This window comes from Pecten maximus, chromosome 2, assembly GCF_902652985.1.
Source record: "Pecten maximus chromosome 2, xPecMax1.1, whole genome shotgun sequence".
Classification (NCBI taxonomy): domain Eukaryota; kingdom Metazoa; phylum Mollusca; class Bivalvia; order Pectinida; family Pectinidae; genus Pecten; species Pecten maximus.
Window position 1 is genome coordinate 5,224,195 of NC_047016.1, and position 16,096 is coordinate 5,240,290.

Sequence of the window (16,096 nt, forward strand, 5' to 3'; positions counted from 1 at the left end):
TTTGGACAAGAATTTCTCTCGCTTCAATCAACCCGACACTTCAAACGTACAAGACGTACCTAGGTTAAAAAGATCAAATAATAATTTATTTAATTTCAAACATATTTTACTTACGAATATATATAAATTCGTTAAATGTATCCGCCGACATGTTTGGCAGAGTAACTGGGAGTAACTCTCCAAACAAATCTCCTGTGGGATGTCCATATTGAAAACATCTGTGCAAAAGCAAATTCAGCTATTTGCTTCTAAACATCAAAATAGGTTCCAAACAAGTCAAAACGTACGTAATCGTTTGTCTGGGACCCATACTTGTGGTACAACGCAGAGCTGCCCGCTATGTTTCCAGCAAAGAGGTATGGTCGTGTTCCGCTTATCCTGACCTAGGCCACGTACAGCGATGGTCTGGGCTAAAAATACAGGTAAAATATCACGTGACCCCAGTGATCAATCAATCAATCAATATTCTTTTATTCCTCTTTTAAAGAGAGTACAAATACAATGTAATAAATACTATTTACAAAGACGTTTGTAGATCAATGTTCATTATTCATTTCCGTTATAACAGACATTTTCTTTCATTATTGGAAATATATTTTCGAAGCCATGTACAAGAATGACGCGCAATCATTCTGAAATGAGTTACAATGCTCATCATTATCAAATACACAGTCTTTGATTTTGCTTTTGAACATAGTCTGTACAAGAATTTCATTTTCCATGTTACTAACAGCTAGATATGGAGGTATACCATATTCATTTAAAATTTTGTCTTTGAGCACATCTCTCAGGGCGTAGGTAACCTTACAGGAAGTCAGGTAATGTCTGATTATATCCGATCGGAGTTCACCACATTGATCACAATGTTCTGAAACTGTTGTGTGTAAGGGAACACATGTTAACATTTTACATATATACATTTTCACATTCGGTTTAATTTTAGAATTGTTTAGAAGTGGATACGGTCTGTACGACGTGTTGTGTACATACTGAAATCGTTTAAAATCTGACTGTCGGAGTTCATTCTCTGTCGTAGTAATTTTTCTTCTTTCACGTCTGTAGCGTTTTTAACTATACGTTTCCATGTCCATTTGTTAGGAAAATGGTGTTTGTCTATATACTCGGTCAAGTACTGTGTTAATCCATATGTATCAAGTATGTTAAGGATATCGGGTATGAACCCGCCTTGTATTCTTTCTTGATCAAAATTACGGAATAGTCTCCGGATGAATATTTCCTTTGATATTGTATTCGGATTAGAGCTGGCCAGGAATTGCAGGAAATACAGTTTACGTTTATCAATTTCTGACCCCAGTGATGCCCACATTACCAAAATAGATCGTCATGGTCCATTGGCGCGCCGTGTGTAGTGAACGGATTACAGGTATGTAGTCAAACAATACCATATGAAATAAAGTTAAATTGACATGTTAAATAGGAATTTTGCACTACCCATCCATGTATGCCTGTGGTCGACGCTGCAGTTCATTTTACATTTTACTTTGAATGATATGGAGTAAATCGGTTATGATTTTACTCTTTTTTTATCCAAGTGAAAATTTTCTATCTCAACATTGCTATCTTGATACTAAATATTTTGTATTGAATACATGTATACACTTTAATGTTAAAAAAATTCTTTCAACTATGACCAAGAAAAAATATATGGTATTATTCTTAGAAACATAGCAAAATATTAATAAGATACACTTGGTGATTCGAACTCCGAACCTTCAGGTTGCTAAGCGATGGTTCTACCATATGAGCTATGCGGACTTCTGGGAATGTGAACGTTATGTTATCAATTATAGTCAGTCTAGTTAATGATAAAATTAAAATATTTTATCAACCACGTTTTTTCAATTTTTCGATACCAGCGCATCGGAGGACCACTTTTTAAGAATAGGATTTTAGTTGTTTTTTGGTACATGAAATAAGATAAGACATTGTTAAAGTTGGTCTTCCGATGCGTTCTATGTCAAAAAATGATATGAATGCGGGAAAACCCCCCTCGAAAGTTGCAAATAGCCCGATGATGCAACTTTACGGTCACTTAATGAAATATCCATTGCAATGAACAAACACATTTTTCGCAAATAAGAATTTTTATATGTTATAGATTTAAGGTTTGTATTCAAAAACTCAGTTATTAACAATAATTTTTTTATTTTGAAAACGGTCACAATTAGGTCGAAACAGGCCAATATGCGCCATACTTCTTTAGGAACCGCTGTAGTGTTGGAGATATAATAAACAGTATCAAAATAGATCGTCATAGTCCATTTGCGCGCTGTGTGTTGTGAACGGATTACATGTATTAGTCAATCAATACCATTTGAAATAAAGTTAAATTGACACGCTAAATATAAATTTTACACTACTCATCAATGTCATAATGACTGTTGTCAAAGGCTGCAGTTCACTTACATTTTACTTTGAATGATACCGAGTAAATCGGCTTTGATTTCACTCAGGCTTTTTTTATCCAAGTGATTTTTTTTATCTCAACATTTCTATCACCTTTATACTAAATACTTTATATCAAATATGCATTTACTGTTGAAAATATCTTTCAAAAACGATAAAAAAAGGTAATATTTTTAGAAACATAACAAAATATGAATATGACACATCTTGGTGATTCGAACTCAGAACCTTCGTGTGATAATGCAACTTTACGGTCATTTAATGAAATTTCCATTACAATGAACAAACAAAATATTCACAAATAATAATTTGTAAATGTTATAGATTTAAGGTTTGTATTCAAAAACTGAGTTTTTATTTTGAAAACGGTCACCGTTAGGTCGAAACAGGCCAATATGCGCCATACCTCTTTCAAAGGAGGTAGTCATGGTTCAACATGACGTAAAGACACCAAAATCAGAATGACATGTATATAGCACATACCAGTAATAGCCTATTTAACACATTTACATGCAAAGTGTCGAATCCCTACTGCTCTCCCGAACCGTAACCCTGGCACCCTCACATATTTTTCTTGATAAAATTCACATTTTACAGCTTAAAAGCGACCTTAACATAAAACCATTACTTGAATTATAACGCGCAACTCTTGATTACTTCCGAAAATCCTATTATACAAACACGTAATACAGATATATTGAAAGGAAATGCTCGCAAGCATAGTGAAGTCAGCATATGTATTAGCAGCAGAGATTTAGATAGTCAAGTCACTGAAACATTCTCTCAACCCGTGAACATCATTTTAAGTAAAATAGATATCTTTAGAAAAATATCTAAACAATTTAGCATGCCTTGTTGGTTACCCCACGCTTACCCATATCCCACAAATCCACATCCTCAAGTGTGTGGATGCACACGATTTTTTTTTTATTTGAACGTATTTTATTTGTCAAAACACAAATGGGATTAGACACAAGTATAAAACTTAAAATCCGTCTTTTCCCGTATAACATAAATAATGAAATGAATATACATGACCGAAAATATTAAACATGTAAACATGTCAAAAATAGCTATAAGATAAAATTTACCAGATACATATGTCATATTATGAAGTCACTGTACCCGCATGTCTGGATTGAATATGAGTTAACTTACAATGCAAAACTATGGAGATACATTTTTTTTCTTTTTCTTTTTCCCAAAAAATGCATTTATCTAAATTGCTTGCTCTAAAAGAATTTTCAAATAATATTAATTGTTATTAGGATCAACAATAGTGAATGCTGCGCATAAGCAGAAAACGTGCTGCATGTACATGTATTACAAATAAACTTCAATTATCAGAGTAAATGACTATATTACCGATTAACATACATTGTATTCATATGTATGCATGTATGCAATTACAGATAATAAAGATAACAAGGGCCCAATGGGCCCGAATCGCTCACCTGCTATCCGATCCATTTCATAAATAAACATAATTAAGAACAGGTGTATCAGAGACCATATATAAGATCCAAGGCCAATTTAACTCTTTTAAACTTTAATTATGATCAAGGTCATTCATTTGAACAAACTCACAAGGCTTCATCCAAGAAGGCTAAACGCCAAATATAAGGTCTCCGGACCTTTCAGTTATTGAAATTAAGTCATATTTTTGCCTATTTGACTGCTCTCACCTTGAAATATCACATTTGAACAAACTTGGTAGCCTTTCACCCCAGCATACTAGACCCAATTTCAACTCCCTGGGATTTTTTGTTATTGAGGAGAAGTCGTTTAAAGATTTCAGCCTATTTGATCCATGTGACCTTGAATTAAGGTCAATGTCATTCATTTGAACAAACTTAGTGCGCTTTACCCCAGCATGCTACAGACCCAATATCAATTCCCTTGACTCTTGGTTATTGAGAAGAAGTTGTTTAAAGATTTCAGCATATTTGAACCATGTGACCTTGAATGAAGGTCAATGGCATTCATTTGAACATGCTACAGACCCAATATCAAGTCCATGGGTCTTTTGGTTATTGAGAAGAAGTCGTTTAAAGATTTTAGCCTATTTGACACCTGTGACTTTGAATGAAGGTCAATTTCATTCATTTGAACAAACTTGGTAGCCCTTCACCCCAGCACGCTACAGGCCCAGTATTACGTATCTGGGCATCTTGGTTATTGAGAAGAAGTTGTTTAAATGGAAAAGTTGACGCCGGACGGACGGATGGACGGCCTTCGGGCAGATGAGCTAAATATACCAACATATTGCTAGCTTCGATAGACTTAGAATATTGAAATGCATTACAATTAGCATAAGGGAAATAGTTTTTGCACATGTGCTGTAATAACTTATAAACTTGATTAAATAGACTAAATAATATATACTTGACCGGTTTCCAGAACGCTTCCATTATAACCGGTTCCGTTCAAAGTCTGATACCACAGGTAAACAGGAACGAGTCAAACTTAAAGATTAATTATTTGATCAAAACATCTTTTTCAACATGTTTTATTGCTGACCTTGTCCATCTCAATATTGTAAATTTCAGTTGAAGGGAAGTGGTTAAAATAAGCTTGATAGTTTGTCTCCCTATCCTGTTCATTCTGAAGCGATTTTTGATGTGTTTTGATTTGTCTGTATTAAGCGATATCAAGTTGATACTAAGCATTCGTTCCCGGCAAAAATATTGTTCGTGGAAATAAACACAAAATCAACAATTTTATTTCAACATTTTAATAAATGTACTCCACCGTGAGGATACTACCATTTGATACAACATAACTATACATACAACTGTTGCGAGATACACTGTTCATTAGGGGATATCAATCAGGTAGCACGAATTTTCATGACGTCGAAATACGCCTAATGCAATGACCTCTGACAAAATGACATCATTTAGTGACGACGTCACGGACATTGTTCTCCATATCACTTCACCAATGAGAGTTATTGGGGAATTATGAATTGATAGCTTTCCTCTTTTTTTTGGTTAGGTTATATAGCGGTAGTGCGAAACAAATGGAACTAGAATATATACATAGAAGTCAATGTTAAGAAACCACCCGTCGCGTACATCAATGACGTCCTTAAATAGCAACAAGGGGGCTGCTTCCGGGTTTCATTTCAGCTTGCTGACACTACAAGACAAAGTACCAAATTAAGAAGACAATTTATCAGTACCAAAGACCCTTTGTTAACGACAAATTAAAAGAAAGTACATATGTTACGACTAATACCACAATAAGAAATATACCGTCGTAACAAAGGTAAAACAGATTTTATGCTGCTTATCAAATCACAATGATTTTTCTTGAAAATTTTTGTCATACAAGTGAACAGCGAGACCACTTTAAACTTTAGTAATCATAACTCAAAGAGCAATTGCCTTTCTTATACGTTTAGGTTCAAAATGACTACAACTATCGATCCCCCCTAAATCATATAAATCTGGATGTTTATCCTAGGAATGCATTATCGGTTTTGCATTGATCTGAATACTGTATGGTCAATCGATACTTACTCTATCTATGATCTTGTCCTGACAAGCCATTCGGATCCTTTCAGCAGTGGCCGGACACTTTAGAGGGTAGTCGTCAGTCAACCCTACTTCCGCTCTTGAACTTTGTACGGCTTCTTTGATCGCAAAGAAAACCGATGACGCCAATAAAAGAGGTGGCTCGCCTACCCCCTGTAGGAAGAAGTTCAAACGCTGTATGTATAAGAAATAAATCGGATAGGAATACTTCAATATCATAAACGATTTGATAAATTCTTTAAATCTTTTATGTTTTATGAATAGGTACTTTGACTGACTTACTTTTGACGAATAAACAGTTTTGACTGTTTCGCTATTCTGGAGAAGTTTGACCTTGAACTCCCGTGGAATGTTTCGGACACATGGTACTTTGTACTCCAAAGGACCGGAGGCTTTTATTCTCCCATCCTCTGTGATTTGCATCTGTTCCATAGTCATCAATCCGTAACCCTGAGTAAACATGACCACTCTATTATTACACTAGTATTAATATGTTAAGTAAGAATAGCTGTATAATTCCATACAAACTAAGCAATATAACAGCCTATTCGTCGTTTCCTTTTATATCTTATTAATTTTCTGAAATATTACTGGGCTCATATGCTATTTATAAATGGACAGATATGATTATTTCCTAGAATAATCCGAATCATGTAATACGGATAATTTACCGAAAACACAGAACATTTGGATGTCAACGATATTGGACTATTAAGCTTTATCTTTTCATTTCTTTTTTTCTCGCTACAGCTTACCGGATATACATCATGAAGTTTGTTCTATTATTTGGTCATACATTTTAAAGACCCTGTTTATCAGTAATACATGCTTGATAATAATGTTTCATATTCTTATGCCATATGCTCACAAGTTATACGAAAGCATTCGATATTCAATGACAAAACGAACTTTAAGTGTATGAAGTAATGTTGAAAACCCCATTTATTTAACAAAATCCCCACTAAATTAGTTTGTTCGTTCTACAATCAATATCAGCGAATTTTGTTACCATGACGAATCCTCCTTCGATCTGGCCGACATCTATGGCAGGGTTGAGACTCTTACCGACGTCCATCACGATGTCCACACGTCGTACCTTGTAAATGATAATACAGAGAACGCGTGTACTCATATCTCAACTTTAATACACACTACTGCATCGCATGCTATACATGTAAAATTGTTAGCTACAGTAACAACATCGATATACCACTGCATTTACACTATTTGTATAAACAACGAAATAAAACGTCTTATCAGAATCAAAATATGTTGAGTTTTCAAATTTTTCATTGTTTCAATATGTTATAATTAAGATATACCTGGTGCTCGTCAGTAAGACTGTCTTTATGTTATAATTAAGATATACCTGGTGCTCGTCAGTAAGACAGTCTTTATGTTATAATTAAGATATACCTGGTGCTCGTCAGTAAGACAGTCTCTATGTTATAACTAAGATATACCTGGTGCTCGTCAGTAAGACAGTCTCTATGTTATAACTAAGATATACCTGGTGCTCGCCAGTAAGACTGTCTATATGTTATAATAAAGATATACATATTGCTCGTCAGTAAGACGACCAATCTGTCATAATTAAGATATACCTGGTGCTCGACAGTAAGACAGACAATATATTATGATTAATAATCAAGATATACCTGGTGCTCGCCACTAAGACAATCTAAATGTTATAATTAAGATATACCCGGTGCTCGTCAGTAAGACAATCGAACTGTTACAATAAAGATATACCTGGTGCTCGCCAGTAAGACAGTCAATTTCCACCTCAGTACAAGCTGCACCGTACGTAAAGTAGTTGGCATGTACTCCAGTGTTTGTGTCAAAGTCAAAGCCTTCCTCTCTAGACCTACGGAAGAACATCAGATAACAGAAGTATTACATATATTGGTTCCTCACATAAACATCGACATTATACTTAATCAGTGATTAGATGAAAGACTTAATCGACAAAGTAATGAATTTGGCACACACTGTGAACTTGTATGTATCGACGGAGAAAATCACTATACTTGCTATTGCATTTATACTTACTTGAAAATACCTGTAGCTGATAGACTGACACGCTCAATATAGGCTGCATTCACCTAAAACGACACGGCAAGAATCAATCCATTCGCTGATCACTTATGGCATAGTCAACAAAATAGAAGGAGAGTAATAATACATGTCCCAAGACATTCACATGTCCGAAATGTTGTCGCTCGTAACCAACTACTAAGTTATAACGCAGAAAAGAATATTAATAACACGGCAACTATTCTAAAAGAGGCCAGGTACATCATTATGATATGCAATATTCCCTCATCAAACGATGAGGGGTCAATTTCAATCTGGTGAAGGTATAATAGTTACAGAGAGCCGCAACTGTGTCAGTAAGGAAGTGAGGAGCATAGTCTTAGAGCAATGACTGTTTCAGTATGGAAGCGAGATGTATAGTTTTAGAGCAATAACTGTTTCTAGAGCAATAACTCTTTCAGTAAGGAAGTTTAGAACAGCGACTGTTTCAGTAAGGAAGCGAGGTGCATATTTTTAGAGCACCAACTGTTTCAGTAAGGAAGCGAGGTGCATAGTTTTAGAGCAACGACTGTTTTAGTAAGGAAGCGAGGTACATAGTTTTAGAGCAACAACTGTTTCAGTAAGGAAGCGAGGTGCATAGTTTAAGAGCAACGACTGTTTTAGTAAGGAAGCGAGGTACATAGTTTTAGAGTAACGACTGTTTTAGTAAGGAAGCGAGGTACATAGTTTTAGAGTAACGACTGTTTCAGTAAGGAAGCAAGGGGCATATGTTTAGAGTAACGACTGTTTTAGTAAGGAAGCGAGAGGCATAGGTTTAAAATGTGACTTGGACATGGACAAGAATAACAGGTAAATGCCAAAGAGGCAATGGATGCCTGAACTTTGTCGAGATTAAGCCAAGGATAACAAATTATAAAACACAATGCGCCAATATATATTGTCATATAAGGTAACGTGCCGTTTTGCACGATAAAAGGTGACTGATAGTCAATCAATAGACATTATGAGCCTGACGAAACAACACTTGTGGTAGCAAGTCTCTAAAGTATCATAGCTGATTTCTGCATGCCACCGTCTACCGTACCTGGAATACATCAAGAGGCCCTGGGCCTTTACAGTCATCTGATGATATAGACCCGCTTGTATATGACACATACTCTGGAGTAGTATAACGGTACTAAAACAATTGTTCAATACTGTATGTTGCCCGAAACATTGTCAGGATTATCTTGGAATCATTGAAGATTTCAACTAAATCAAATGGATGGATCTAAATAAATGTATAATGTGTGATCTTTACCAATACTATGATTGGACATTGATCATGTTATAAAACAGCCGTTGAAAAATAACATTTGATCAGTACATCGCACAATCATGTTACAAAATGGTCGCCGTGGTTGCCATGTCAAAATACTGATCAAACCAATAAATAAACACACTTTTCCGGCTTTCTTTCCCAAATATTACAACCAATATTTGGTTCAATGTCATCCATAGAACTAGAAAAGAAATTAAATATGTCATTTTCAAGATGGCGGTCACGGTGGCCATTTTGGAGTTATGACGAACTAAATTTCATAGCATAACATTGCTAAATCAATCGAAATATTTATGCCGAAAGCAAAATTCTAAAATCAATATCAGTACTATGAAATAGGGGGAAAATATTGACGAAGTATCGCTATTGATAATCTAATAAAAAAGGAAACACGGACATGTAGTGGTAAAGAAGTACTGTGGTAAGAATTATACCAATAAAGGAGTATTCACGTCGTTCTGGATAATAAATTCGGCAATTCTTGAAAAATAAATGTATACATATTAACAGGCCTAATATATCGCTTAATTGTGGCTAACGACTTACCCAGTCTTCCCATGTACCTTCTGGATTCGCTTTTCTGAACGGTTCTAGGCGGTCCCGGATCTTAACACAAGCGTTCTGTAAACAAAAAACATATATGGTATATAACCCCACGCAAGTTATACTTTTGTTTGTATTTGGCCCTCATTTTAACGATTCCGTTATTATGTCAGTGTTATATGTTGTCATTGATCCATGACATGTTTTACATATACATTATTGTAATACGTAAATGGAAGTGTGGAATTACGTTTTCTTGTGGTATTTCGAATAGTTTCTGCTCATAAAGCATAAAGAACGTTCTGGTATTGTATTTTCTTGTTGGCGTTCTCTATTATTGATGGACGTGCCGAGCGTGAGAACAGATATTTTTAAAATAAACGATTCGAGATTATTAAACCCTTACCTTGATGGCGCCGGCGTTGAGGTCAGCCACTTGTGTCCCCCCAGACTCGGATGTATTTGGCACTGTTCCTGTGCTTACTTCACTGATGATAATCTTCTCCCGTGGTATATCCAGCTCAGTTGCGGCAACCTTAATAACCAAAATAACATAAAGTTCGGCATAACCATGGAACTATATCACTTATGCTTGGGGTAACAGTTTACTTCAAGTTAACTCGTTAATATCTAGATAACACTTTACATTGATGAGTTGGCGAGTCAGCTGATGCAGACATGTGTACTTATTGAATGCTTGGAATCATCCGTATTGTCCGAGATATTCATAAAACTTGTTTAGCAGAATAATATATCTGTAGATGCGTTTGATAAGCATCGAATTAGACGGAATATGACATACTGCACCAACCAATGTTATTGAACACGAGTATGTAATTCTTACTGAATATTAACTTGGTGAAACATTGCAACTGATACTTAGCACAGGCATTGCATTCCAATATAAGCTACATACTTGGATCATCTTGGTATGGACACCTTGACCCATTTCCACACCACCATGGGTTAGTAAGACAGACCCGTCCAAGTACACCAGCACTAAAGCCCCTGCCTGGAACATAATGATATTGTAGTGTTTATCTTCTAAACATTTTGATAGGATGGTTGTTCTTAAACTGGAAAATATGCTAATTCGTTTAACTACAAAACCTGTTCACCTAAACAAGGTTTCCCCTTTAATCCTTTCCACGGAAAACATCGCCATTATTCGCCCTCTCGTTGTTTATAAATATGTTCCTATGGAACCTATAACATCATAATAACCAGTTCTACACGTTATAACATGATCGTGGTACAACACGTTGGCATTCATAGCTTACCTGATTTGCATGCAAAGGAGCATAACCAACTCCGAACATGATAGGTATTAAACACATCCCTCGTTTCCTCCATCGGTTTGTCCTGAAATGATATATCAGCTTTTCATATATTGGATTGATATTGTCAAAGTTTATATTGCATTCTTAAACAATTATTTTCACAAACATGCATTATATATAGGTGTACATGTGTTAAGTACTGTACCTATCTACACGCACTATCAAATCGGCAGTTCTCTTAATTTTCATCTGAAGTAACAATGTCACCAATAACTACCCCAGCAGTATACTGCCGATAAGTTGTTATCGTAGAGTGTTACGACAGTGTAGCTTTATTGATATCTTGCCTATTATAAGTTGCTATCGTAGAGTGTTAAGATAGTGCAGGTTTGTTAAAATGTTGTTTATTATAAGTTGCTATCGTAGAGTGTTACGACAGTGTAGCTTTGTTAAAATCTTGCCTATTATAAGTTGCTATCGTAGAGTGTTACGACAGTGTAGGTTTGTTAAAATCTTGCCTATTATAAGTTGCTATCGTAGAGTGTTACGACAGTGCAGGTTTGTTAAAATCTTGCCTATTATAAGTTGCTATCGTAGAGTGTTACGACAGTGTAGCTTTGTTGATATTTTGCCTATTATAAGTTGCTATCGTAGAGTGTTACGATAGTGTAGCTTTGTTAATATCTTGCCTATTATAAGTTGCTATCGTAGAGTGTTACGACAGTGTAGCTTTGTTAAAATCTTGCCTATTATAAGTTGCTATCTCCTGTTTCCGTTGGTCATACAAACTATCAGCTCGACACTCCGTCCAGCACCGCAACATGTTTTCGTCTGGCACTACCTGTCGAGAGACAGTCAAAGCTCCCTGTCGTATCAGATTCACTTGCCGCACCTACAGAAAAAAACAATAACGTATACTATATTCAAGAATTCACACTTGCTACAGATTTATTTCCACCTAATAAAATGCTATTTTCAAAATAAATACTATTGCTATATATATCTTTAGAAAAACCTTACAGCTACGAATAATGAGATTAAAGCATTTGCAGGAAATCATATGATATATGTTAAGATCTCGTTTTTACATATTGGTTACAAAGCACATGATCCCCGCTAGGGATCGAACCCAGGACCTCTGGCTTATGAGACTAACGCTCAACCGAACAAGCTAAAGATAAAATCTTTCGTGCCGAACGGTGTATTGAACCTACTATTTATTCATTTATTTATTGATTCATGGTTACATACTCCTCCTCTAGGAAATTATGAGTAGTCGGGACAGGGTAGATGCTCTCAACTCTAGCACAGAAGTCGACTCTCGTCCAGTTACAAATATAGCCATGGACAATTTACAACATGCGACATTACCATTACATCAGATATTTAGTTAATACGTATACATGGCATGCTCCGCTTTTATCGGTTTACATGAGATTGCTAATTAAAACTACACAGATAATATTGAATACTCCTGTAGACAACTAATTCTTACATAGCATGTGTGGCATTATATAAACCACTGGTGAATACATAATCGATATGGCTGGTAATCTGTATGTCTGGTGACCAGCCTTTATACATGATTAAGTAATTTAGTTTAGTAGATGACACAGCCTGTCTAATACTGGACATAGTACACTAAATGTGAATATTTTTGAAATCATAAATAAAACCTTTTTTCGGCACATTCGTCCCTCTGAAATAATTGATGGCACACCATAATAACATATTATGACCATTAACTGGAAAACACACAGTTTCCATAGCGTACATCCAAATTAAATTTTACGCCATGTTCACGTTTAATGGTAATTCATCATTGATTTCAGTAAACATTTGCATTGTACTTCCAAGTGACATGTTAAATGAAACACTGATATTTTCCTAATTAAATTTTACATCATACACTTATTCATTTAAAAACGATGATATTCATGATTTTGGATTTTTTCTTCTCATATATATGCTATCCGCTTTGTGATTCCACGATAATTCCGGGTAGTTAATGATAGTAGTAGACCTATCATACGGTAAATGCAAACAAAATAATAGTTCTTAATGAAAAAACGAAGACACATATGAATACGATATAGACTTGGACAACCTTGAAAAGTATGTCACCGAATTACGGGAAGGTCAATTGTTTGTTTCATCACAATTAAAATAGAGGTCAAATCCAAGATATGTCATGTTCTCAAAATGGGTTTTATGAAATCATGTTACGTTGTACCTGTTTCAACGACATTTTCGATGGTGATAGATGTTTTAATAAAATGTGTACAATGTCTCGTTTAATGGTCATGTACCATCACTTTCATAAACATTAAAGATGAGCTCACTTTTACTGGTAATGCATCATTAATTTCAGTAAACATTTGCATTGTACTTCCAGGTGACATGTATGAAACAATGATATTTTCCGCAAATACATTAGTATGTATATTCTAGGTTTATATTTGGTGTATATGAAAAGATAACCTATACAGTTTCCATTTCGTGGTGATACTCTGTCGGGTCTGGTGAAGGTTTAAGTCTTTTAGCACTTTGGTTTGTTATACCCGGTCACGATGCCAATGGACAACCAGTCTTCCTACTCGAAAAAAAAAGCTGTGCTTCAAGGAGGACTAGCGTGCTTGAAGGGTCTAGAATGTCTTAACCATGGACCGAAACTTTCCTACAAAAGTAACAAGGGCTCAACTAAAGGTCAACAACAAAATTAAGTCCCCTTTCCTGAATCATACTCTACCTGTGATATGTGAGGAAATATTTACAGGTGATGCGTTACCTGATCAGGTGACATTCCGAGATGTGTTGCAACATGTTGCAAAATGTGTTCTACCGCAAACAACATCTGCGGTGCTCCGAAGCCCCGAAAAGCTGTATTGGAAGGCAGATTAGTTTTACACATGTATCCTTCACTCTTTATGTTCGGTATGTTGTAGCAGCCGTTCAGGAACCACATGCCAACTTTTACTACCTGTGAAAAAACACACAGAAAATGTTAAGGACATAACCCATGCCATGTATTGTATAAACTGAAAGCTTATTTACTGTTTACAAGTGTAAGGATAATTGAGAGCGATTTTTAATTTAATTACAAGTAATATAGAAAAGAAGTATGACCAAACAGTCCCTAAGGTCGTACACGTACATGTGTGAATCACTGGAATATTTCCTTAAATGCGATAAGAATATATTACAGGCGATTCGTTATTTTTTTTTAAATATTTACAAAAGGACTGCAATCCTGCGAATATCCGGCGTTGATATAAAATTTCGCATCCAACCCTTGAATTTGACCGTCGTCATTGAAGTAGACCTGTAAAAAACCGTACAGAACATGTCAAATTATTGTATTCTGGAATGTGAATGTGCAATAATCTACATTACTATTTCAGACGAATAATTGATATATTGTTACTACGTTACCTTGTATACTGTTTTGGAAGGGTGTCTCTTCCCAGTTATCTGAACATCTGTCGTCCTATCCCACACACAGCGAACTGGGCGCTTCGTCCTAGTAATACCAACATGTTTATTACCACTATATAGTAACCCGAAAACTGTTTAATAGTGACATGTTGGAAAATAACAGTTTGTTAAAGAATACAGAATAGTTAGCTTAAAAACGTGTATTCATCCTAGTAACAAATGTCACAAGGTATCTATAAACATATATAATATATTGCAGCAATTAACGCGCACGTAGTCTTAATTTTACTGATTTAAGTAGTGAAAGGTTTGATTTAACATACAAAATAACTATAATAAGTTAGCTCAGAACAGTGTGTTGAATTGAATTAACGTCCAGTACACTTAGTTGATATCAAGGTAAGAACGGACTTACTTCCACGCTCCCACGGCCGCTATTCCGGCCACTGCTACAGCATCCCCCTGTTTCCCGCCAAATGCTCCGCCTTAATAACCAACAACACATTACCAAATAAGATACTAAAGACTATAAGCAACTCTGTGATGCATTTTATCAAATTGTTCCGTATCTGCGTCCTATGTTAATAGGACGATAAACTAACAAACCAAATGTATCATGATCGTTTTAACAAATGCAATTAATGACATGTGGAGCATGAAACAGGACCTGTGTCGATATCGTTCACGATAGATCATCAATAGTGATTAAATTTGTTTTTTTAAGAGTTTACATTATACACTCACCAACTCGTTTCACTTTTAACGTCAATCTGTTCCGAGGTATATTTAGGAATTCAGACAGGATTCGCTGTTTGGTGGAGGAGTAACATAATAAACATATACCTTTTAAGCATGATATTCACTTCCACCCATAACATTAATATTCGGTGTATAAAGATGTCATTCAGAAGGCTCGTAGAGGAAATTTCGGTTCTTAGTAACAATTTCATGACCACAGTTGTTGTTATAAAAATTAAAATGTTTTCAAATATATACCAGCAAAGACGAAATAATCAACGTAATATCGACAAATGTAAACAATGAAGCCTCGCCATACTTCATAGTAAAATGGAAATTAATGAGAAACGATTTCCTCAAAGATGGAATTGAACACACCTGTGTTATAGTAAGAATCTGCGTGGACGTAAACACTTCCAGTTCGTGCTGTTCAAGTTTGGGTACCACCAATGCGGACTGGGTCTCTATGTACATATGTTCCTGTACGCCTGTGGAACACGACCCCTCTACACACTGACTAGCAGTCTTCCGGGTACTTTCTAGGTCACCAACATCAATCTTATGTACTCCCTCAAAGAATTCCTTCTTCTCCAGTGCCTCCTATGACAGTAAGATAAAACAGGTAATCCAATATTATGGTTACATATATCAACCCGTTGTTTTCATAGCTACATATCACGAATTCATTACTTGATAGGGCTTTTTGTAAACTGGTTGCATTATAATGTTTTAGTTGACATAACACTATTGTCACCATGAAACACGAGCAACATATA

The 16,096-nt window shown here is 35.5% G+C and overlaps 1 protein-coding gene across 3 annotated transcripts in view; it reads right to left on the reverse strand.

Annotated features, from left to right (window-relative positions):
* Positions 1–5,145: 5,145 nt before the first annotated feature.
* The window catches only part of LOC117314925 (xanthine dehydrogenase/oxidase-like), a 30,717-nt gene continuing 19,766 nt past the window's right edge, over positions 5,146–16,096 (reverse strand). For all 3 annotated transcript variants that reach the window (XM_033869026.1, XM_033869043.1, XM_033869033.1), the window contains 17 exons: positions 15,699–15,920; positions 15,327–15,390; positions 14,998–15,067; positions 14,580–14,667; positions 14,383–14,469; positions 13,936–14,127; positions 11,894–12,039; positions 11,148–11,229; positions 10,784–10,879; positions 10,274–10,402; positions 9,871–9,945; positions 8,019–8,071; positions 7,719–7,833; positions 6,976–7,062; positions 6,249–6,416; positions 5,952–6,119; positions 5,146–5,568 (listed from right to left, as the gene is read on the reverse strand). In XM_033869026.1, coding sequence (XP_033724917.1) covers positions 5,518–5,568; positions 5,952–6,119; positions 6,249–6,416; positions 6,976–7,062; positions 7,719–7,833; positions 8,019–8,071; positions 9,871–9,945; positions 10,274–10,402; positions 10,784–10,879; positions 11,148–11,229; positions 11,894–12,039; positions 13,936–14,127; positions 14,383–14,469; positions 14,580–14,667; positions 14,998–15,067; positions 15,327–15,390; positions 15,699–15,920 — 1,893 coding nt within the window. In that variant the 3' untranslated portion in view covers positions 5,146–5,517. The remainder of the gene's footprint in view (positions 5,569–5,951; positions 6,120–6,248; positions 6,417–6,975; positions 7,063–7,718; positions 7,834–8,018; positions 8,072–9,870; positions 9,946–10,273; positions 10,403–10,783; positions 10,880–11,147; positions 11,230–11,893; positions 12,040–13,935; positions 14,128–14,382; positions 14,470–14,579; positions 14,668–14,997; positions 15,068–15,326; positions 15,391–15,698; positions 15,921–16,096) is intronic.